This window comes from Notothenia rossii, assembly GCF_949606895.1.
Source record: "Notothenia rossii genome assembly, chromosome: 7".
Taxonomy (NCBI): Eukaryota; Metazoa; Chordata; class Actinopteri; order Perciformes; family Nototheniidae; genus Notothenia; species Notothenia rossii.
Window position 1 is genome coordinate 4524262 of NC_136905.1, and position 23827 is coordinate 4548088.

General features: G+C 40.3%; 5 protein-coding genes across 6 annotated transcripts in view; 1 reads left to right on the forward strand and 4 right to left on the reverse strand.

Annotated features, from left to right (window-relative positions):
• LOC307013503 (uncharacterized protein) overlaps window positions 1–7543 on the reverse strand; it is a gene marked incomplete at its 3' end in the record, with an annotated part of 22704 nt that extends 15161 nt beyond the window's left edge. The window contains exons 1-8 of the mRNA XM_079640903.1: window positions 7427–7543; window positions 6561–6653; window positions 4691–5908; window positions 3111–3262; window positions 2869–2987; window positions 1796–1941; window positions 338–489; window positions 96–214 (exon numbers count right to left, since the gene is read on the reverse strand). Of these exons, the coding sequence (XP_079497029.1) occupies window positions 96–214; window positions 338–489; window positions 1796–1941; window positions 2869–2987; window positions 3111–3262; window positions 4691–5908; window positions 6561–6653; window positions 7427–7514 (2087 nt within the window). The 5' untranslated portion in view covers window positions 7515–7543. The remainder of the gene's footprint in view (window positions 1–95; window positions 215–337; window positions 490–1795; window positions 1942–2868; window positions 2988–3110; window positions 3263–4690; window positions 5909–6560; window positions 6654–7426) is intronic.
• Window positions 7544–8408: 865 nt separating this feature from the next.
• LOC307047699 (uncharacterized protein) lies at window positions 8409–13736 on the reverse strand. Its single transcript, XM_079694819.1, has 6 exons — window positions 13348–13736; window positions 12500–12592; window positions 10652–12163; window positions 9969–10120; window positions 9727–9845; window positions 8409–9518 (listed from the first exon to the last, which is right to left on the reverse strand). Exons 1-6 carry the CDS (start codon window positions 13424–13426, stop codon window positions 9368–9370), a joined length of 2106 nt encoding a protein of 701 aa, XP_079550945.1. The 5' UTR covers window positions 13427–13736; the 3' UTR covers window positions 8409–9367.
• Window positions 13737–15469: 1733 nt separating this feature from the next.
• LOC307012857 (uncharacterized protein) lies at window positions 15470–22911 on the forward strand. 2 transcript variants are annotated; one of them, XM_079640056.1, is made up of 3 exons: window positions 15470–15710; window positions 21169–21501; window positions 22442–22911. In XM_079640056.1, the coding sequence occupies exons 1-3, from the start codon at window positions 15641–15643 to the stop codon at window positions 22444–22446; spliced, it is 408 nt and encodes a 135-aa protein (XP_079496182.1). In that variant the 5' UTR covers window positions 15470–15640; the 3' UTR covers window positions 22447–22911. The 2 variants fall into 2 exon arrangements, with proteins under 2 accessions (XP_079496182.1, XP_079496183.1); XM_079640057.1 differs by lacking the exon at window positions 15470–15710 and adding an exon at window positions 18027–18156.
• Window positions 16413–18070, reverse strand: LOC307013417 (tripartite motif-containing protein 16-like; the record flags this gene model as incomplete). Its single annotated transcript, XM_079640814.1, has 1 exon — window positions 16413–18070. A coding segment is annotated over one exon (618 nt), but the record flags the coding sequence as incomplete, so codon positions are not given.
• On the reverse strand, window positions 18161–19533 carry LOC307013418 (tripartite motif-containing protein 29-like; the record flags this gene model as incomplete). The annotated part of the gene is made up of 1 exon (XM_079640815.1): window positions 18161–19533. A coding segment is annotated over exon 1 (936 nt), but the record flags the coding sequence as incomplete, so codon positions are not given.
• Window positions 22912–23827: the final 916 nt, after the last annotated feature.

The following is a 23827-nucleotide window of genomic DNA, read 5'->3' on the forward strand; positions in this document are numbered from 1 at the left end:
TGTCAATGTGTAATAAAGCCCAAAATGTAATATGTCAATGTCAGATCTTAAATAAGGATCATTGTTCAAGTTTATAAAGATGTAAAAAGCCTTACGCATAACACAGGCCGATTGAATCAAACGTTTTCAACTCCCAGTGGTTGGTTTGCCTATTCGGGTTAGCACTCAGGCCCATCCACAGTTTGGCAACACCTCCAAATCCACGGACATCTTTCTGTTTAGAAGGAAGTTAATTTAAAATACTTTATCAACTTTGGTTGGTGAGGCTAACCATAAACGAATTGGCTGCAGGATAATATCAGAATATCAGGATTTATATAAGAAATATAACAAATACCTCTTCTGCTTCAGTATTCAAAACCACCAAATGAGATCCTTTGCTCTCACAGTCTTCTTTTGCGTGCTGCCACGTATTCTCCCTTGAGGAAAGCTGGTAACAGGAGGACTTGTGGCTCTGCCATCCACTGGGACAACATGGGATGTTCTGTTCTGCTCAGGAACAAACACAGGACACATCGGGACAAGATGTGACGGGGAGAGACAAGTCAGAGAAGGGCAAGATGGGGCAGAGAACAAGGCATAAGAAGACAACACAGGACAGAAGAAAAAGAAGGGCAGGGGAGGACAGAACCAGACAGAGGACACATTTGATGATTGCAATAAAATAAGTCACAAAGTGTTGAAACATTTTCTAAACAGATTTACATGTTTAGATATTTCACAGGTTAAGAACATTTCAGCAAAAAATATTACATTGTCTGACAAAATCTCATGGAACTTCACTCAATATATATATATCAAGATATTTTAGCTTGGCCCAAAGTGGTGGACTGACAGGACGACTGAATGACATTACCAACCTTACATATATATATATATATATATATAGATAAATCAATACAGATTCATCCCTTGTGTGATGTTCATATTTTTGTTATTCAGCTTGTGTTCTTGGGTTTCAATTCAACACAATCAAACTATTTTGTGTTGAAATACTCAACAGATGTTTACTTCATCCCAATTACAAGCAATATAAACAGCATATGGTTAATATTTGCCCTTTTACATTTGTTAGATCGCATTAATGATTTAAAGTGCTACTCATTTTTTTGCCCACTGACCGGCTGGTCCTGTGGCTCGTCTTTTTTTTGTAACTAGCTGATGCTCAATCTCAACCTCTTCTTCAAAGTCACTGTCAGACTCAAGATTCTCAGAAATGTGATCCTCTAATTCTGAAACCTCTTCCTCTTCCTCTACATCATCATCAAATGGTACTCTCTCTTCCAAAATTATTTGCAAGGCCCTCTGAGCAGAGAATCGTTTGGCCATCTTGATCAGTTGTGATAAGGATCCAAACTGGCGAAGCTTTACTGATTGTGTCTCGCCCCATATTTGCAGCTGGGATAGAATGTGAAAAGAATTAAGATTGGTTCCCGGAAGACATAATGCAGGAATGTGAGAACAGCCAGGGGTCAGTGCTTGAATTTATCAACAATGTTGTAACCCTGTGCAGGAATGGCAGACACACACACACACACACACACACACACACACACACACACACACACACACACACACACACACACACACACACACACACACACACACACACACACACACACACACACACACACACACACACACACACACACACACACACACACACACACACACACACACAGGAGAGGGACAACCCCAATAAGTACAAGAGGGCCCCTTTAAATAAATGCGTCTGTGTTTGTGATTGAGAGACAGACTGATTGCAGATGTGTTTGATGGGTTGAGTCTTATTTACGGCAGATAGATGCAGGCTTCTTCTCACAAATCCACTTGTGTTGTTCTTGACAGCTGGCCAGGAACCAGTTCTTCAAATACGACGGGTCATATTCCACATATGCACAGTAAGTGTCATTCCCAAGACTCGGTATAACCTTCCAGTTTCTATGAAACAACACAAAATACAGATTGGCGGATTTTGTTAGGGTGGAAAAGCAAGGCACTTCTGGATTGACTGTGTTAGTTTGATGTACACATGTAAGTCGGTGTTGTAACATCCCATCATGTCTGCTAAATTATTCATGTCATGTTAATCAGTTTCATGTTATTGTTTCACGTTTAGTTCATAGCCCAGGTTAGATTTATGTTAAGTCAAGTCTTTTTGTTCACCTGTCTAGTCCTGTCATTGCACTTCCTGTTTTATTTTGTACTTACCTCTTGTCTCTCATTTCAGGTCCCCTTACTTCCTCCCTTTGTGTGTTTTCCCGCCATGGTCAGCGTCTGCCCCGCCCCTGATTGTTTCCACCTGTTCCCACTTACCTCATGTATAAATAGTCCTGTCTCCCTCTGTCCTGTGCCAGTTCGTCTTGTGCCTTGTGCCATTAAGAGAGCCAGCTTGTCACGCCTAGAGATTTTGTACTTTGTGATCATAGTCAAGTTTATTTAGTTTGTAGTCTGCTTTGCTACGTTTTGCCTCTCAGGAGTGATTTTTTGTTTGAACTTTATACTTATCCAAAGTAAAGACCTTTTGAACAACAAACTTTCTTTTGAGTTGTGCGTTTGAGTCCAAGTGTCTGTCAAGGTTCGTAACAGATGTAAGCCATGTAATAGACTGATTAGTTTTCAGGGTTGTACCCTTTATTTATCTTTACAGTATGCAATGAGCATTTGGTGATTTTTAAGGATAATGTTTGGATAAAACCTTGGGTGGATTTGGTTAATTTATTTTGAAGCTGCTAAGATTTACCAGTTGTTTCAATCAAAGTTAGTTGCTAAATGTCAATGTGTAATAAAGTCCAAAATGTAATATGTCAATGTCAGATCTTAAATAAGGATCATCGTTCAAGTTTATGAAGATGTAAAAAGCCTTACTCATAACACCTGGGGCTTGAATCGACCGTTGTGAAATACCAGTGGTTGCTTTGCCCATTTAATTTACCACTCAGGCCCATCCACAGTTTGGCATCTCCTCCAAATCCACGGACAGCTTTCTGTTCGGAAGGAAGTTAATTTAAAATACTTTATCAACTTTGGTTGGTGAGGCTAACCATAAACGAATTGGCTGCAGGATAATATCAGAATATCAGGATTTATATAAGAAATATAACAAATACCTCTTCTGCCTCATCATTCAAAAGCACCAAATGAGATCCTTTGCTCTCACAGTCTTCTTTTGCATGCTGCCAGGTGTTCTCCCTTGAGGAAAGCTGGTAACAGGAGGACTTGTGGCTCTGCCATCCACTGGGACAACATGGGATGTTCTGTTCTGCTCAGGAACAAACACAGGACACATCGGGACAAGATGTGACGGGGAGAGACAAGTCAGAGAAGGGCAAGATGGGGCAGAGAACAAGGCATAAGAAGAAAACACAGGACAGAAGAAAAAGAAGGGCAGGGGAGGACAGAACCAGACAGAGGACACATTTGATGATTGCAATAAAAGAAGTCAGAGAGTCTTGAAACATTTTCTAAACAGATTTAAATGTTTAGATATTTCACAGGTTAAGAACATTTCAGCAAAAATATTACATCGTCTGACAAAATCTCATGGAACTTCACTCAATATATATATATCAAGATATTTTAGCTTGGCCCAGGGGCGGACTGGGGGGGGAAAGTGGCCCGGGGTTTAATTGACAGACAGGCCCACTTAATGCGCGGCATGTATCGGCCGGCCGGCGACGAAAGTATGTTACTTAACAAAAAACCCTATGCATTTTATGTTATTTTGGACAATTATTCATATAGTAATCACATTACCTGAGCCCTTGAGTTGCCTAGAGCTGTTAACTAATGTTAACAGATCATTGATGCAATAACATTTTGACCCAATTTGCCTGACTTGACACAAGGAATAAAACATGGGCGTAGGAAGCATCCTCAATGTGGGTGAGACAATTTAACAGGGGGTGTGGGCAGGTGGTGGACCTCACCTCCTCTAGGGGGGTCCGGTGGCAAGCTCCCCTGGGATGATTTGTTTTTAAATGTTGAAGTTAAATGCATCAATCTGGTGCACTTTGAGAGCAAAATTAGGGATTAAATCTATGGCAGTCAGTAGGGACTTGGACTGGGAGCCGTAGGGTCGCCGGTTCAGGTCCCCGACCAGACCTACATTTGGACTGTGGACTTCTACTTGGAGAGGTCCCAGTTCACCTCCTGCCCTGCCGTGGTGCCCTTGAGCAAGGCACCGGACACCCCCCTTCCCCCCTCACTCCCATGCTCCCCGGGCGCTCTACAACAGCTGCCCACTGCTCCCAGTACTAGACTCCTGGCACTAGGATGGGTCAAAAGCAGAGAACACATTTCACTGTGTGTGCTGTGTGCTCTGCATGTGTGACCATTAAAGAGGGTTTCATCCCTCCCAATTCTTCTTATTCTTCTTCAGCACCCATATAAAACAGAACTGTAAACAGATTTACTTTTTCTTTCAACATTTATTTGAACAGCAAGTGGAGGCAAAAGTGACTGCACACAAAACAATAAACCTTCTAGCTAACTAGCCTAAACTCAGTAACAGAATGTGGGCAACACGTTCTTCTCCACAGCCGCGCGACCTCTGAGTCAGACGTCACTTCCCCCTTTTCTATCCTACGGGTACAGCCACTCCCCTGAACCCTGTTTCCCTGCTTTAGCTAAATAATGAAACCGGGTCCCACTGACCCAAACACCATGCAAGGGTTAAAAATAGACTCACCCGACTGAATTTGATTATTCTCTTGAACCAGTTGCTTTTTGTCTTGAACCAGTTGGTCCTTCTCTTGAACCAGTTGATTATTCTCTTGAACCAGTTGCTTTTTGTCTTGAACCAGTTGGTCCTTCTCTTGAACCAGTTGATTATTCTCTTGAACCAGTTGCTTTTTGTCTTGAACCAGTTGGTCCTTCTCTTGAACCAGTTGATCCTTCTCTTGAACCAGTTGATTATTCTCTTGAACCAGTTGGTCCTTCTCTTGAACCAGTTGCTTTTTGTCTTGAACCAGTTGGTCCTTCTCTTCAACCAGTTGGTCCTTCTCTTGAACCAGTTGCTTTTTGTCTTGAACTAGTTGGTCCTTCTCTTGAACCAGTTGGTCCTTCTCTTCAACCAGTTGCTCTGTGTCTTGAACCAGTTGGTCCTTCTCTTGAACCAGTTGCTTCTTCTCTTGAACCAGTTGGTCCTTCTCTTGAACCAGTTGCTTCTTCTCTTGAATCAGTTGGTCCTTCTCTCGAACCAGTTGCTTCTTCTCTTCAACCAGTTGCTTATTCTCTTCAACCAGTTGCTTTTTGTCTTGAACCAGTTGGTCCTTCTCTTGAACCAGTTGCTTTGTGTCTTGAACCAGTTGATCCTTCTCTTGAACCAGTTGATCCTTCTCTTGAACCAGTTGGTCCTTCTCTTGAACCAGTTGCTTTTTGTCTTGAACCAGTTGGTCCTTCTCTTGAACCAGTTGCTTTTTGTCTTGAACCAGTTGGTCCTTCTCTTGAACCAGTTGCTTTGTGTCTTGAACCAGTTGGTCCTTCTCTTGAACCAGTTGCTTCTTCTCTTGAACCAGTTGGTCCTTCTCTTGAACCAGTTGCTTCTTCTCTTGAACCAGTTGGTCCTTCTCTTCAACCAGTTGCTTATTCTCTTCAACCAGTTGCTTTTTGTCTTGAACCAGTTGGTCCTTCTCTTGAACCAGTTGCTTTGTGTCTTGAACCAGTTGATCCTTCTCTTGAACCAGTTGATCCTTCTCTTGAACCAGTTGCGTTTTGTCTTGAACCAGTTGATCCTTCTCTTGAACCAGTTGATCCTTCTCTTGAACCAGTTGCTTCTTCTCTTGAACCAGTTGATCATTCTCTTGAACCAGTCGGTCTTTCTCTAAAATCAAGGCTTCGATGTCAACAGCTGACATTTTGGTGAAATGGTTCGCCGAAGCGTTGTTGGACTGGGTAGAACATTCAGCTAGAAAGAGAAACATATAAGAAGTTGTCATCCTCCGATGTTATCTCTTGACTTGACTTGAAGTGGACAAATATTTTAAAGGTCCCCTAGTATCCTGTTTTTCATCAATATATTATAGGTCACAGATATATACAAAACATATCTCTGAAGCGTTTGTCTAAAACACCAAACAGATCATTGCAACATCCCATAATCCTCTCTGTTTCAGCCCTGTTTCAAAAGTGCTGACTCTGTGTCTGTAGCTTTAAATGCTAATGAGCTGCTGCTGGTCACGCCCCTCTGACACGTGATTGGTTAAAAAAACGGAATGGTGCTCTAAGAGAAGATTCAGGTGATAAGGTGGGGGGGTTACATTGGTTGGTGATTGGCTAATGGTTACTCAATCCAAAAAAAACATTGTGACATCACAAAGTGACCAAAATCTGATGAGCTCATTTTCAGACGTTTTTATGTAAATAGTTCAGGACAAAAAGAGAGAGAATCTTTTTTCCTGAAACTTTCAGAATTTCTTTACATGGAGGGGACATATGTTAATGTATAAAAGACATGAAAAAGTGGATTTTGCATAATAGGGGACCTTTACGTAATGCTGTGGGATGTATCCAATTATTTATTTTTTAACTGTGTGCTGAAGGAAAGTGCTGAAACTCACCTGCTTGCAGCCAAAATGAGACATTGAGAGCGGACTGTACGATGAACAGCAGACCGAAGCAGACTGCCGCAAAAATGTAGGTTTTTGACGCTCCTACAAACAGGCAAAACACACAAACACCAAAATATTAACATTAACATGAAGATAATTATAAGTTACACGCACTGCATTTTTCAGTCGTTTGTATTGGGTTCATGTCTTTTTTAAACTCTAGTTTTATTAAGCCCTTTCAGTTTACTATACTTAACATACAAATATATAATCGCATCTTTTTTTTTGTACAGTAACCAACTGAACCATAGAAATAGAGATGTACGGTGGAAAAGATTACAGTATAGGCCTACTGAGTATTTCCCAGAAGAGTTAACACACTCACAAATTAGGAGGAAGTTTGAAACATTTTAAAGTATTACTGATGTTACATTTTTAGAACATTGTATTTGATCATCGGCTGCACAGAATCTTTAACTTTTACAGTAAAAAAAAAACCACAACTTTAAATTTGAAGATGTGCTCAACATATATTACGACTAGTTGGAAATAAAATAAAAAATATACAATTGGAAGTAATATTCCTGTAAGCCAGGGACTCTGTGATGTATGTTATTACTTAAGAAGTCCTTTAAAAGAGTAGTCATTTTAAAATGAATAACTTAAAAAATAAGCAACAAAATGAAGAAAAGCAGATTATTTATATTTGGATTGTTTTGTTCGTTTCGTAAAAATGTATCAATAAGCTTTATTTCTTTAAGGAAGCTTGCGAAACCCAAAAAACAATTCACATGGAAAAACAATTAAAAGCTGCCATCTAAAGAACATTTTTAAAAGGGTCAGAGATAAAAAATAAATAAAAAACTTAAACTTACTTGAAGTATTCTGACCTGGTGGTTCTCTTTGTGCCCGTCCATTTGTTGTTTCATTAGCTTGTAATTTGGCATACTCTCCCATCTCCATTTTTCTTATAGCGACAGTCTTCAACCAAAGCTACATAAAGCTCTTTGTAAATGTGTGAACGTATCCGTTTTTATAGCTTTTGTGGTGTGTGTATGTGTGTGTGTGTGTGTGTGTGTGTGTGTGTGTGTGTGTGTGTGTGTGTGTGTGTGTGTGTGTGTGTGTGTGTGTGTGTGTGTGTGTGTGTGAGTGTGAGGGGGGGGCCACACACAGGACACATGATGATAAGCACTACATTTGTTCTAAGTTAACCCTCGAAAGCCCTCATCATTTTGAATCTTGCTTTTCTGTTCCTGTTTACTGCTGGATCATTTGAGGAATTCTTCCCCTTCCATTGACCTTGTATCTACATTTATTGATGACTAAGAGACTCCCCCTGTGATGTCTCTGAGGTCTAACAGCGTTATTATCTGACCTTTTCCATTAAAAATAAAGGCCTTCCATCCACCTAAGGGTATTTCGGGATGTTTCGTTTATTTTATAATAAAATGGCGTCCATAATATAAGTGTAGAAAACCTTCAATTACAATGAATAAAAGATAAATGATATGTATGTTGAATATACTTGTCTATGTTTGTGATTGAGAGACAGAGTGATTGCAGATGTTTTCATTGGGACTAAATCTACGGGTCGAAAAAATGAAGTTTAAAGCCCAAATCAGGCACAGTTGTATATCTTGAGTGCTAAAGAGCAAACATTTGCATTTATATATGGACAAAACTGAACATTTGTGGATGTTATCTTGGGCTTTGGGAAACTCTGAAGCACATTTTATTCGACATCTTCTGAAACTTGATTGAACGAGTGAATTAAATGAGAAAAGGATCAATGAGAATCAAACAAATGTTTAATGGCAGCCCTATGGCAGATTATAATAAATACAAAGCACCCTTCACTTTAACTGCACTTCAATTATTTATTATTTGAGTTAGGCAGGAGCTTACATCAGTGAAACAGTCATATAAATAACATTTTGTAAACAAAAGATTTATTCAACACATTCAAAAGAAATCCCATTTTCCCGTTTTGATATTCTACTTGATGTGTTCTTAAGAATAAAGCTGCGAGCAAGAATGCAAAATCTCCAAAATTGGATGAAGCAACTCTTGCCGAGGATTAAGATTGAACAGGAAAATCAGTTAATGCAATACACGCTTAAATCTAGGATTCTTGCACTTTTTTTTTTTTGTAACTGTTCCTACATACTCCATTAAAGCTGACAACAGTGGAGCGACAGAGGGCCGATAAACAAAGAAGTGCCATTTTTTAAAAGAATCCTGCCGTTTCTTGTAAGTTCTCTTGCTTAATTTGAAACGCCCTGGACAATTTTTCTCCCTGACAAGCGCTTTCATTTCCCTAAAAATTCATTTCACACACAGGACACATGATAAGCTCTCCATTTATTCTAAGCCCTAATCATTTTAAATCTTGCTTTTCTGTTCCTCTTTACTGCTGGTACACTTGTGGAATTCTTCCCCTTCCATTGACCTTGTATCTTAATTTGTTGACAACTAAGAGACTCCCCCTGTAATGTCTTTGAGGTCTAACAGCGTTATTATCTGACCTTTTCCTTTAAAAATAACCCATTAGGCCTTCTAGTTTTGGCCTTAATGTCAGTGTTTTCATTTCCCCCTATAACAAAACATCCACCTAAAGGTATTTAGGGATATTTCGTTTATTTTAAAATGATAAAAAGCATACAGTGGTCATAAAATGGCATCTATAATATACAAGTGTAGAAAACCATCAATTACAATGAATAAAAGATCAATTATATGTATGTTAAATATACTTGTCTATGTTTGTAATTGAGAGACAGACTGATTGCAGATGTTTTCGTTGGGTTGAGTCTTATTCACGCCACAGAGCCAGGGTGCATCTCACACATCCAATAGTGATGTTCTTGACAGGCGCCCCTGAACCAGTTCTTCAAACACGACGAGCCAAAGTCAACATATGCACAAAAACAATTCCTCCCATCATCCCATGTCTGATTATTCCAGTTTCTACAGAAAAAGACAAAATTCAGTTTTAGTGGATTTGTTTAGGGTGGAAAAGTATATGGCAGTTATGGGTTGATTTTGTTTGAATAAAAGTAAGTCAATGTGTTATCCCAGTTAACCAGGTATTATGTTAATGTCAGTCTGCCAAAACAGATCTTAACTTTAAAAACAGGATCATCATTTAAATTCCTAAAGATGTAAAAAGCCTTACTCATAACACAGGGGGATTGAATCCTCCAATTTCAGCTCCCAGTCGTTGGTTTGCCAATTTCTGTAACCTCTCAGGCCCATCCACAGTTTGGCATCACCTCCAAATCCACGGACAACTTTCTGTTCGGAAGGAAGGGAATTCAAAATACTTGATCAACTTTGATTGGTGAGACTAACCATAAAGGAATTGGCTGCAGGATAATATCAGAATATCAGGATTTATATAAGAAATATAACAAATACCTCTTCTGCTTCATCATTCAAAATCACCAAATGGGATCCTTTGCACTCACAGTCTTCTTTTGCGTGCTGCCAGGTATTCTCACTAGAAGAAAGCTGGTAACAGGTGGACTTGTGTCTCCGCCATCCACTGGGACAATATGGGATGTTCTGTTCTGCTCAGGAACAAACACAACAAGACAGGACACATCGTTACTACACCGTAGCTATGCACACATGACAATAAAAGCCTTGAAACTTGAAACAAGATGTGACGGGCGAGACAAGTCAAAGAAGGACAGTATGGAGCAGAAAACAAGGCATAAGAAGACCGATTACAAGACGAGGCAGAGCAGTTTGGGAGGGACAGTTCAGAATGTGGTTAAAACCAAACAGGACAACAGAGGACCACAGGGAAGAAGGACAGGATTTGATGATGGCACTAGGTGAAAGTCAGATGATCACAAAAGTCATTCAAAGTCTTCCTCTGGAAACATTTCCGATTAAAATGTTGTGACAATCAATTAGGAAGATGTTAAGATACATTTGCCATGATAAGTGAAAACTTAAACCAGCTGGCAGTGCTACAGGAAACCAGATTCAGAGAAAAACACCGTCTGACAACATGTTCCATCATTCCGAGATGACATTGCCAACCATAAACTTTATAAATAATACATAGTTTCAAAAAGAAGAAACTCACGCACCTGACTGAAGATTATTTATCTGATTTTGTTGTTCGCTAACCATCTGAACCATCTGATCTTTCTCTTGAACCAGTTGGTCTTTGTCTTGAACCAGTTTGTCTTTCTGTTGAACCAGTTTGTTTTTCTCTTGAACCAGTCCGTCTTTGTCTTGAACCAGTTTGTCTTTCTGTTGAACCAGTTTGTCTTTCTCTTGAACCAGTTGCTTAGAATCTTGAACCAGTTTGTCTTTCTCTCGAACCAGTCTGTCCCTCTGTTGAACCAGTCCGTCTTTCTCTTGAACCAGTCGGTCTCTCTCTTGAACCAGTTTGTCTCTCTCTTGAACCAGTCCGTCTCTCTCTTGAACCAGTCCGTCTCTCTCTTGAACCAGTTTGTCTCTCTCTTGAACCAGTTTATCTTTCTCTTGAACCAGTCCATCTTTCTCTTGAGTCAGTCGGTCTCTCTCTTGAACCAGTTTGTCTCTCTCTTGAACCAGTCCGTCTCTCTCTTGAACCAGTCCGTCTCTCTCTTGAACCAGTCCGTCTCTCTCTTGAACCAGTTTGTCTCTCTCTTGAACCAGTCCGTCTCTCTCTTGAACCAGTCCGTCTCTCTCTTGAACCAGTCCATCTTTCTCTTGAGTCAGTCGGTCTCTCTCTTGAACCAGTTTGTCTCTCTCTTGAACCAGTCCGTCTCTCTCTTGAACCAGTCCGTCTCTATCTTGAACCAGTCCGTCTCTCTCTTGAACCAGTCCATCTTTCTCTTGAGTCAGTCGGTCTCTCTCTTGAACCAGTTTGTTTTTCTCTTGAACCAGTCCGTCTTTGTCTTGAACCAGTTTGTCTTTCTGTTGAACCAGTTGGTCTTTCTGTTGAATCAGTTGGTCTTTCTGTTGAACCAGTTTGTTTTTCTCTTGAACCAGTCCGTCTTTGTCTTGAACCAGTTGGTCTTTCTGTTGAACCAGTTGGTCTTTCTGTTGAACCAGTTTGTCTTTCTGTTGAACCAGTTTGTCTTTCTCTTGAACCAGTTGCTTGTTATCTCTAACCAGTTGGTCTCTTTCTTGACCCAGAAGCTCTTTGTCTTGAACCAGTTGCTTAGAATCTTGAACCAGTTTGTCTTTCTCTTGAACCAGTCTGTCCCTCTGTTGAACTAGTCCGTCTCTCTCTTGAACCAGTCTGTCCCTCTGTTGAACTAGTCCGTCTCTCTCTTGAACCAGTCTGTCCCTCTGTTGAACCAGTCCGTCTCTCTCTTGAACCAGTCTGTCCCTCTGTTGAACCAGTCCGTCTCTCTCTTGAACCAGTTTATCTCTCTCTTGAACCAGTCCGTCTCTCTCTTGAATCAGGTGAGTTTTCTCTCTAATCAGGTGGGTTTTCTCTCGAAGCAGTTGATTCTTATCCTGAACCAGTTGCTCGTTCTCTCTATCCAGTTGATTTCTCTCTTGAACCAGTTGGCTTCTCTCCAAAATCAGGGCTTCGATGTCACCAACACACATCTTGGTGAAATTGTTTGTTGAAATGTTGTGTGACTGGATACAACACTCTGCTAGAAAGGGAATCAGAGTTAAGTGTTTTGGGACAAAATCAAATTGCAGACAATTAAAACAATACATAACATCGACTGTTGGTTGGACTCAGTGGTTTCATTACACACAATCTTTTAAAGCATATCCAAGTTCATTTTATTCACAACTTCTAAATCGTTTTTTTATTACCTCTACAGAAGATCCAGTCCCTGAAATCTTTAAAATGTTTCGTGTGTGTGTGTGTGTGTGTGTGTGTGTGTGTGTGTGTGTGTGTGTGTGTGTGTGTGTGTGTGTGTGTGTGTGTGTGTGTGTGTGTGTGTTTGTAGTTAATGTGAAAAGTGGGGGCTGATACTCACCATCTTGCAGCCAATAAGAAATATTGAGAGCAGACTGTACGATGCACAGCAGGCCGAAACTGACTGCCACCAAAATGTAGGTTTTTGACCCTCCTACAGGTTAAAAACAAACATAGCACTTTAATTATACCAACACATATAAATATATATCAACATAAGGAAATGCTATTACCAGTTATAGTTATGCATTTTTTCTGCCATTTTTAGAGTTAGTTCCATTTTTTTAACTATGGCATTTCAAGCCCTTTTGTTTTTTTTCAACTTAAATGTTTATTATTTACCGTATATAATTAACATATATATATATAATATATATGTATAATAATATCTGTTTATGTACAATAACCAACTTAACCATGAAAAGAGAGATGACTAATAATGGCAGAATAAATTACACTATTTTGATGTTTTTGGGGTTGACAAAAGAGGAAGTGTTTTTTTGTTCAAGTTTTCTATGACATTGATGTCACTGACGAACTTGTTTACTTTTACTGTAAATAGAAGCTACCATTTTAAATTTGAAGATTTACATGAATCTAGACTAGTTAGAAGATAACGTTGTTAATAATGTCCACACCAACATGAAACCAGGGACTTTCAACTGTAAACAAGCCTTTTAGAAGATTTACTATTAAAATATAATTATATTTCAAATGTAAAAACGCTAACTTGCAGGATTCATTACACACATTCAATACAACATGATATCATTTATTAAAGGAAGCCTGCAAACCAACATATTCAATTAGCATGAGTCACATGACAAAAGTTGCAAGCTGCCTCCAAAGACGAAACAATAAAATGATCAGATCAAAGAAAAAACTTAAAATTACTTAAAGTATTCTGACCTGGATGACGTGGTTCTCTTGTTTCCTCTCCATCCGTCCTTTCATTAGCTGGTGAGTTGACATACTCTCCTCTCTCCATTTTTCTTATTTTTCTTACAGTAACAGTCTCCGACCAACGGCTAAATGGACCTCTGCCATGCCGTGTGAATTGTCACCGTTTTTATTAGCTTTGTGGTGCGTGTGTAGGTGTGAATTCATACATCCTTATTTATTCCATCTAATAATGATGCAATGCCACACAAACAATGGTGTCACCATCCACAGATAACCAAATAAGGTGTTAATGCTCAACTTACTTGAGAATCAAAAGACTAAACCAGTGGTATACAATAACATCTAGAGTCCAGGCCCTAAAACTGACTTATAACTTTCTCACATTTAGCTGCAGATTCTCCACAAGGGGGAGCTGTTTGCACCCAGTGAACACATTGATGTCTTCAGTCTGGGATGTTGGCTGTCACTTTGGCTGCATGTACTGTACACACACAGGGTGAAACCATGGGTAAATACAATTCCCTTTTACAAAGGAAGAGCATCCTATCACTTCCTTACTTACTAATAAATAACGAAGCGTGATGCCCATACCTTTAAAATTACTTAAAAGAAGTTACAAAAATGATTAGCAATACACAGGGGATCAAATGTACAGAGCATAACAATGCATGTTCCACACATATGCACAGTATACGAAGCTCAGCGAAAGGTTCAAGCAGGAAGACTGGGTATACATTAATTCACTCCACTTGGGGGGTCCTTTATGCTCACGGCTGCACTTCCCCCCTAAAATACATACGATATCAGGATCAAGATCTAATCCCCAAAGACTATTAACATTTATATCATACGGTGCATGTTCTCTAAACAAAAAATGAAGTTTCTCCTGATTTTAAAGACAAATTCCAACATATATTAAAGGCTGCATTTTGGGTGAAGAGTTCAAAGCAACTTAAGAAAAGGTAACGCTGCTCTTACAAACATACAGTAAACACTGTTAAAGGGGCCCTATTATGCTTTTCGGGGTGATTTTCCATCTCCTATATTTTGTTTTATAGGTTTTAGTGCATGTAAATGGTCTTCAATGGCTAAAATCTCTGTGTTCCCTCCAGAGGGAGATTCTCACTCACACTCTTATTGGCTAGCGCTCCAACACATTCTACATGATAGGCTAAGGGGCGGGGAATCTCTAAGCACGACTACACAATACATACTGATATACACCTGAACATCAGCAGGAGAGGACTCTTTAAAGTAGAGATACTACATACTGATATACACCTGAACATCCGCAGGAGAGGACTCTTTAAAGTAGAGACACTACATACTGATATACACCTGAACATCAGCAGGAGAGGACTCTTTAAAGTAGAGACACTACATACTGATATACACCTGAACATCAGCAGGAGAGGACTCTTTAAAGTAGAGACACTACATACTGATATACACCTGAACATCAGCAGGAGAGGACTCTTTAAAGTAGAGACACTACATACTGATATACACCTGAACATCAGCAGGAGAGGACTCTTTAAAGTAGAGACACTACATACTGATATACACCTGAACATCAGCAGGAGAGGACTCTTTAAAGTAGAGACACTACATACTGATATACACCTGAACATCAGCAGGAGAGGACTCTTTAAAGTAGAGACACTACATACTGATATACACCTGAACATCAGCAGGAGAGGACTCTTTAAAGTAGAGACACTACATACTGATATACACCTGAACATCAGCATGAGAGGACTCTTTAAAGTAGAGACACTACATACTGAGATACACCTGAACATCAGCAGGAGATGACTCTTTAAAGTAGAGACACTACATACTGATATACACCTGAACATCAGCAGGAGATGACTCTTTAAAGTAGAGACACTACATACTGATATGAACCTGACAATTGTTTAGATGGCCTATGATAGATGATAACTGCTTGAATTATGATAAACGTATCAGTGAAAAATAACAATGTATTAACGGTAAAATACAAAGTATATTATGCAACACCAAAAACGTAACAACGAAAAGGAAACCTATCAACGATCAAAGTAAGGTGTTAAGTTTCCAGTGGTCAGAGGGAATGGAACACTGCTGCGTATCCTCCACCCACACCACAGAGACACACACACATGGTGCAGACACACACACACATGGTGCAGACACACACACATCGTGCAGACCACGCAACTTAGTAACGGATGATACACTCAGCTTGTCTCTGACATTTCATCTGATTCTGTGGCCCCTCGTTTTCATCTACCTTCCTGTGTGTGACTGTTGGAGAATGACTTGTTTTAAAGCACCCACAGTGCTGCTGTTGGTGACTTTGTGTGTGCTTTCTGCCGAGGAAAAAGGTTAGTTCACGTATTTTGGTACAACGGTTTCTACACGTAATTTTTTTCTCTTTTTTTAACAAAAACAATATGGTTTAGCTTGCTAACATCGAGTTGTCTGTAAGTAAACACCGGCTTAAATGAGACCAAGCTTGGAGTCAGGAGCATAACAAAAATCCCATAAAGTTTAAATATAGTGTAACAAACTTTGAATAATGGGAATATTTCTCAAAGTGTGTAGTAATATGGTTTAACTATCAAGAGAGCATTTTACATATTTTTACACCAGTCCTAATCTTTTTTTATTTGATTTATTTATAGTAACCGTATGTGTTTGTACAAGCTGCTGCTGTGCTGTTTTTTTCATGAACATCTATGCGTTAATATAAAAATAGGACATGGGCTCAATAGACGAAACACAGAAGCAGACAGCCTAGAATAGAAGCTATAGTTTACATTTGTAGTGCACTGTCTCTGCCAAAAACATGAAAATAAACACATCAACAAATGCGATGCATTCTAAGTTGAAGACATTTCTGTAAAATCCACGTAGCACGTTGCGAAGACAGCTTTTGTGCGGCATCTCATGCTTATACTTTCTGACCAATTTGCACATTCAATAATTCAATAAATGTTTTACATATAACGAGAATAACATATGATGAACACAACAATTTAAAAGTGTCCATTTGCTGCTCAAAATCGATTTGCTAGAGCACAAAAAATGATGTACAAGTTTATTTTTTACAAGTTTGTGCTAGAAAACATCAAATAACTGGGTGTATCTCAAGGAAGAATATAATACAGTCAAGACCACCTTGTGAGATTACCATGTGGTCTAAAAAGCACTGCATGCCCACAGCAAGAACACAGTGTAAGAAAAGGCAAACTAATAACAAATAACACAACACCACCTCTTTCAATAGGCGCTTTCACACCGGAGTACTTCCCCCCATACTTTTCCCGTTTAGTTCCGATAGTTCCTGGGATTTTTTGTTCACTCCAAAAAGAGAACTTAGTTCATGAGAAGTTTTCCCCCCTTTTCAGTCCCTGCTAGAGAGGTGGTACTTTCCTGGGGAGAAAAAAAAAAAGTTCCTATTTCTGATTGGCTGGGCAAATTGCAAACCACGCCCCGTAAAACTCGGAAAGGTTTTGTGAAGCCGCCATTGTATTTGCTGGCATTAGCATTATTAGCATTAGCCCCGCGCACCAACGGAGAGAGAATAACTTATGGCAACACAAAAAAAAACATGGGAGCGGTGGAGTGATGAGGAGGTGTTGGCGTTCTGGCGATTTACGCGGAAGTAAATCCGTAGATTTGCGTAATCTTTCCTCAGGGACTTATTCCGGTGTGAACGCGATCGGCTCTTAGTTCCATGGGGGTACTAAGTGCTGGGAACTAAGTACTGGGAACTAAGTACTGGGAACTAAGTGCTGGGAACTAAGTGCTGGGAACTAAGTACGGCCAAGTACTTGTTTTGAAAGCGGCTAATAGGCGCTTTCACACCGGAGGATTTTCCCCCGAACTAGGCCGATAGGGGGGGAGATTTGGTTTCACACCAAACAGATCTGGAACTAGTCCCTAGTTTGCGCCAACCTTTTCATCCCCAGATAGTCCCTGCTAGAGAGGTATGGGTACTTTCCTGGGGAGGAAATGGATCGTGTCGGTCACACTAACAATTTCTTACTAAAGAGTTCGGGGGACTAAGTGCCAGGGACAAGTACCGGCTAAGTACTTGGCGTGAAAGCGGTTCAGCTCCTGTCTACTTAAGCTCACACAACTCAGCAGTGTCTCCAACCCAATAAACCCAAAGTCCAGCATGTAGCGGCTGAGTGAATGTTTTCTGGACTCTGTGGAGGAGAGTCATCGTGTCAGAGACGCTGTAGAAGGACAGTTCTCCTGCCTTGTGATCCAGGTAAACTCCTATCGTAGAGGACTGAGGGCCTGAGAGCACAGTTCTGATGTTGTTATGTCTGAAGTTATAACTTGTATCGAAGCATCCTAATGCCCACGACTTGTCATTGTCTCCAAATCCACTTTCACTCCCTGTTCTGCTGATATCCTTGTATGAAAGGGCCACTGAAACGCCTCCACTGCCTCTCTGCACCTCCCAGTAACAACGTCCAGTCAGACTCTCTCTACTCAGGACCTGAAGACAGTCGGAAAATCTGTCTCGGTGACTGGGATATGATTGCTTTTCTCTCACAACTGTTGCTTTTCTGTTCCCTTCAGATAACGACAGCCCCGTGTTCACAGTGTTGGGATCCAGTGTGATTTGACGGGAGTATTTCAGGAATTCGTCTCTGGTCTTGGGCTCTGGTTGTGGCAGTAAGACATCTACCTCGCTGACTTTGTGTGAGATCTTCAGCCCTTCCTCGTTGAGAATGTCTCGTAGTTTATCGCGGGCCTCTGTGACAGCTACTTCCACATCTTCAAAGTGTTTCAGGGATTGGATTTTTAATCTGGGTGAGTCAGATTCACTGAGATTCGACAGCAAAGGGTATTTATGTAGAAAGAGGATGTGGTCATCGGTGTGTGACAGATGCTCCAGCTCAGCTTCCTTCCTCCTCAGTTGAGTGATCTCCTCCTCCATCTTCTCCTGAAGCTCTTTGACCCGGCTGACTTCAGTTTTCTGCTGGGATCTGATTTCATCCTTTACAGCAGAGCCTTTTTTCTCAATGAGACTGACAAGCTGTCGTAAAATCATCTCGCTGTTCTTCACTGCCTCAACAGCAGAGGCATTGATTTCCACCATCTCCTGCTGAAGCGCCTTCACGTCCTTCTCTCTGTCATCGATCCTTAGCTTGATTTTCTGCAGACTCATCCCAACTTCGCTCCTCTTCTCTTTCCTTTCTACGGCAGCTGAGACCGTGTCATGGTCCTTATGGTCATCCATGGAGCACAAAATACATATGGTCTGCTGATCAGTGCGGCAGAAAATCTTCATCACCTCGTCGTGGCGGGAGCAAAACTTCTCCTGCAGGTTTTCGGAGGGTTTAATCAGCTGGTGCGTTTTAAAGGCAGGAGATTGATAGTGAGGCTGAAGGTGGAGCTCACAGTAAGAGACCCGACACACCAGACAGGACTTCAGGGCTTTCAGCTTCCTTCCAGTGCAGAAATCACAGGCCACATCTCCGGGAGCGGTATAAAAGTGATCTGTTGGAACCGTCTTCTTCAGCGCTTCCAGTAGATCAGCTAACATGGTACTTATCCCCAGGACAGGCCTCGGGGTGAAGGTCTGTTTGCACTGAGGGCAGCTGTAGATTGTCTTCGGATCCGCTTCATCCCAGTGGCTTTCAATACAGCTCATGCAGAAGCTGTGTCCACAGGGAAGAGTCCTCGGATCCTTCAGTAGATCCAGACAAACAGGGCAGCAGAGCTTTTCCTGGTCTAGCTGCAGCGCCATTTCACTCTATACTAAATGTGAATATTGAATAGATTTGCTGAGAGGGAAAAAAGGGAGTGTTGGACAGGTTTACTACATTCCAGAGTCCAAGAGGAGTGGTGTCGTGTTCAGTCCTTGTTTACAATGATGCCCTGGTTGCATGGGGAAGTTAATAGAAGCCAAATTCCCCGAGGCAAATACAGATCAGCTCAGGCAACGAAGGCAACAGGAACAAAACAAGTAGAGAGGGCATACAATATGATATCAAAAATGTTACAGGGCAATTTAGAAGTGTCTATTTATTGCTCAAAATCGTTTCTCGCGGGGAAAATTTGCTACAGCACAAAAAAATGAACTTGGTTTATCTCAAGGAAAATTATAATACAGTCCAGCCCACCTTTTGCAAATACAGCTCAGCTCAGGCAAATAAGGCTGTATCGTGGAGTGCAGCCGGAGAATATTATCAGAGATTAAAAGTAGGCATTCTTTACCTTTCACTCTTTACCTTTTGCATTTTTGATACAAGCATCTAGGCAAATCTGACTGAAATGGCACTTTATTATTGAGGCTGACATTTATTACTATGAGCCTTTTTTGTGAGGGAAATGGGGGGAAACACGACAACGTTGATGTTTTTAGGTTCTAGCCAAGAAAAAAATCCAGAGCCCAGTCTGCTCTGATTTGTTAGCTGGAAGGCTCTGTTGTGATTGGCCAACAGCTTAGAGATCACGTATAATGTGTTGGAGCGCAAACGTTTTACATAGTGATGCCACTATGTTACTGAAGTAAACAAAAAGAGAAGAGAAACCCAGAAAAGCATAATAAGGCCCCTTTAATAAGCTATGTTCAGGTGTATATCAGTATGTAGTGTATCTACTTTGAAGAGTCCTCTCCTGCTGATGTTCAGGTGTATATCAGTATGTAGTATCTCTACTTTAAAGAGTCCTCTCCTGCTGATGTTCAGGTGTATATCAGTATGTAGTGTCTCTACTTTAAAGAGTCCTCTCCTGCTTATGTTCAGGTGTATATCAGTATGTAGTATCTCTACTTTAAAGAGTCCTCTCCTGCTTATGTTCAGGTGTATATCAGTATGTAGTGTCTCTACTTTAAAGAGTCCTCTCCTGCTGATGTTCAGGTGTATATCAGTATGTAGTGTCTCTACTTTAAAGAGTCCTCTCCTGCTGATGTTCAGGTGTATATCAGTATGTAGTGTCTCTACTTTAAAGAGTCCTCTCCTGCTGATGTTCAGGTGTATATCAGTATGTAGTGTCTCTGCTTTAAAGAGTCCTCTCCTGCTGATGTTCAGGTGTATATCAGTATGTAGTGTCTCTACTTTAAAGAGTCCTTTCCTGCTTATGTTCAGGTGTATATCAGTATGTAGTGTCTCTACTTTAAAGAGTCCTCTCCCACTGATGTTCAGGTGTATATCAGTATGTAGTGTCTCTACTTTAAAGAGTCCTCTCCTGCTGATGTTCAGGTGTATATCAGTATGTAGTGTCTCTACTTTAAAGAGTCCTCTCCTGCTGATGTTCAGGTGTATATCAGTATGTAGTGTCTCTACTTTAAAGAGTCCTCTCCTGCTGATGTTCAGGTGTATATCAGTATGTAGTGTTTCTACTTTAAAAAGTCCTCTCCTGCTGATGTTCAGGTGTATATCAGTATGTAGTGTCTCTACTTTAAAGAGTCCTCTCCTGCTGATGTTCAGGTGTATATCAGTATGTAGTGTCTCTACATGTCTCCATGCTTTAATGTTCAAAAAGCTCTTTATTTTTCTCATACTGCCTGTGCTGCAGCACCTCTTTTCACCCTCTGTCTGAAACCAGAGCCCAGTCTGCTCTGATTAGTTAGCTGGCCAGCTTTGTTGTGATTGGTCAACTGCTTAGAGATGTCCCGCCCCTTACCCTATCAGGTACAATGTGTTGGAACGCAAACCAATAGAAGCAAACGTTTTACATAGTGATGTCACTATGTAAAACAAAGGAGAAGAGATACCCAGAACAAGCATAACAGGGTCCATTGAAGCTATTTAAAGTGAATCATTTTAAGACTGAAGAAGATGGAATAACAGTTTTTCGTTTTGTTTCCTGCTGTAGTTCCCGTGGAGGTCCTATATAAAGGGGGCACCATCACCACAGCCAGAGGATCCTCCGTCCAGCTCTCCTGCGATGCCGTCTATGACACTGAGCAATGCAGTATGCTGCATGTTGTCTGGGTTGATGCCGGGAAGCAACGTGTAGAGCTGACGGACCCCAGAAGGTTCTTCACCACGGTGAACGAGACGTTCTCTGAAGACAACATGAGACGCAGACAGGTGGTGACGGAGATCCTCAACGTGTCTCCAGAGGACGCCGGTCAGTTTCAGTGCCAGGCTGAATGTGAGGAGGGAGGGGCGGCAATGGGACTCTTCATCTGGATCAATGTCACAGGTAGAAATGGCCTCTTTACTTTCTACTTTAGGCAACGCAAGTTTATTTATATAGCACCTTTCAACACAAGGCAATTTAAAGTGCTTCACAAAAATGAAAGACATTAAGAAACATATTATAACATGGCATTTAAAAACACTCCTTTAAAAGCAAAGATACATGAATTAAAGTCACAGTGCAGTGTGAGATACACACATCTGAAATGTTTAGCTCTGACTCTCGATCATTGGTAACTTTTTAGCAGAAATAATTTTCTTTGACCTCACTTTCTTTCTACTTTCTTTTTCACTTATCCTTATTTCAAGTGTTTCATGCTAAACGAACCCCCTTTTGGAAAATTCTAATCTGACCCCACGGTACCTTTTAGTTTTCCCCGAAACTATTCCTCTTTTTTAAATCCACATCAGTTACCTTGTTATTCTAGGAGTTTTTTGGTATCCTCCGTGAACCGGGGTCTTGAAACCAAAACAGATTCCTACTACTACTACTACTACTACTACTACTACTACTACTACTACTACTACTACTACTAGGTAGAGTTTGTTTTGGCATTGTGCTGGAAATCACCTCTCTACTTTGTACTTCAGGTACAGTTTGTTGTGGCATTGTAATCGAGCACCTCGGCTCATGAATACAGTTTTGTACTCTAAAAAAGCTATTTAAAAGATTGCAGTAGTAAAATACACTGCTATAAAACCAGTGTGGCCATTTAAAGACTTTGGTCTGTCCACCAGTTTGGGCAGACTGAAATATCAAATATTGAATGGATTGCATAGAAATATAGCCCAGGTGTTCATGTTCCCCTGAGGATGGATCGTCCTTACTTTGCAGAAATGGTATCATACTTCTCTCCTGGATATAGTGAAAGAAAATAAATGTTATTGTTGATACTTTGAATGCAAACTGATGCCTTGTTCTGTCCTCTTGTCTTGTTCTGCAGGTTGAACCGTGGACCAGACCATATCTTCTAGAAGCATCTAGAGACAAACCTTTTCACTCTTCTATGTTAAGTAAATTGAATAAATCAAACAAAGATGAAGAATAACATATGTTCTTTCCAAAGCCAAATGAATAGTTTTCCTTTTCGAAGCGTGCAACATGATGACGTGTATATTGTGTAACAATATATATTTGTTTTGTATGTATTGATTTTCGAATGTTGGATTTTAGCAAAAATGTTTTATGATGTTGAATGAAGTACTTTGCTGTCAGGAAGCTAATTTGCTGAATACACCGAAAACAGACATTGATGTGTCCGGATATCGTATCCATTTAAACATGAACTATATTTCAATACAGACATAATTTACAGAACATCGGTACAAAGACGGGATTGCAGAAGTGATTTAGTTCTGTGACTACAGTCAAAATAATAATTACAATCATGTGTAATTTGAAAATACACCTTTCTTGGCAAAAGACTGTCTGTTTTGGGGGAGACAGCCCTGCAACATTTAACAAGTAAATGCTAAAAAAAGAGGACCCCAGTCTCTGTCACAATGGCGAAAACCTCTGATAAAAAATTACTAAACCAACAGTATCTTTAAATACCTGCTGACTTCTGTAAAAAGCCAGTGCAACTATGAAAAGCTAACATTAGTATCAAGGCGTGTGGGTGAGGCTCTGAGCCGTCTGCCCTAATTCAGTTTCCTTTCCACTCCTGTCTGAGGGCCGACAAACATCAACTACAGAACACAGCGTGAAGAGCAGCAGCAGAAAGAATTAGCCAAAGAGATATGATTTATTTCACGCACACAAGTCTGGTTTTTACAAATGTTGATAATCTCAAAAGCATGAAGACCTTACTTTATTCCAAACAACTTAATTCACTTTCATTGTTAATCAAGATCAAGTGAGATTCCTTCCTATTCTTTGCACACATCACTTAATTAAGCACATATATGTTTAACGGTCATAAATACTGAGATTGAAGCTGTGTTGCTCAGTAAATAAATACTGTCAACAATAAAACCTGCAGATGTGATTGTATTTCAACGTACTACTAGTGGGACGCAAACCACAAGACAGGAAGCTGCATCAGTCAGAGTGAGGTTTCAAAAGCGTCTCTTAAGTCACGTACACATCAAGAGGAGAGTTATGTGCCTTGTGCATTGTGAGGGGGTTTTGAAATGTGTAAAACGACTTCTTTTTGTTTGAACTACTGATATAAATGTTGTCCCTTCGACCCTGATCTGATAAGAGTTTGTCGTTTTGCATGTAGGGCGATTAGATATTTGTAATCTATACTGTGGCTATGAAACAGCTTGGTGCAGAAGTTTGGCATTGACTGTTTTAAAACATTCAAACCGTCCTCAGATAATAAAAT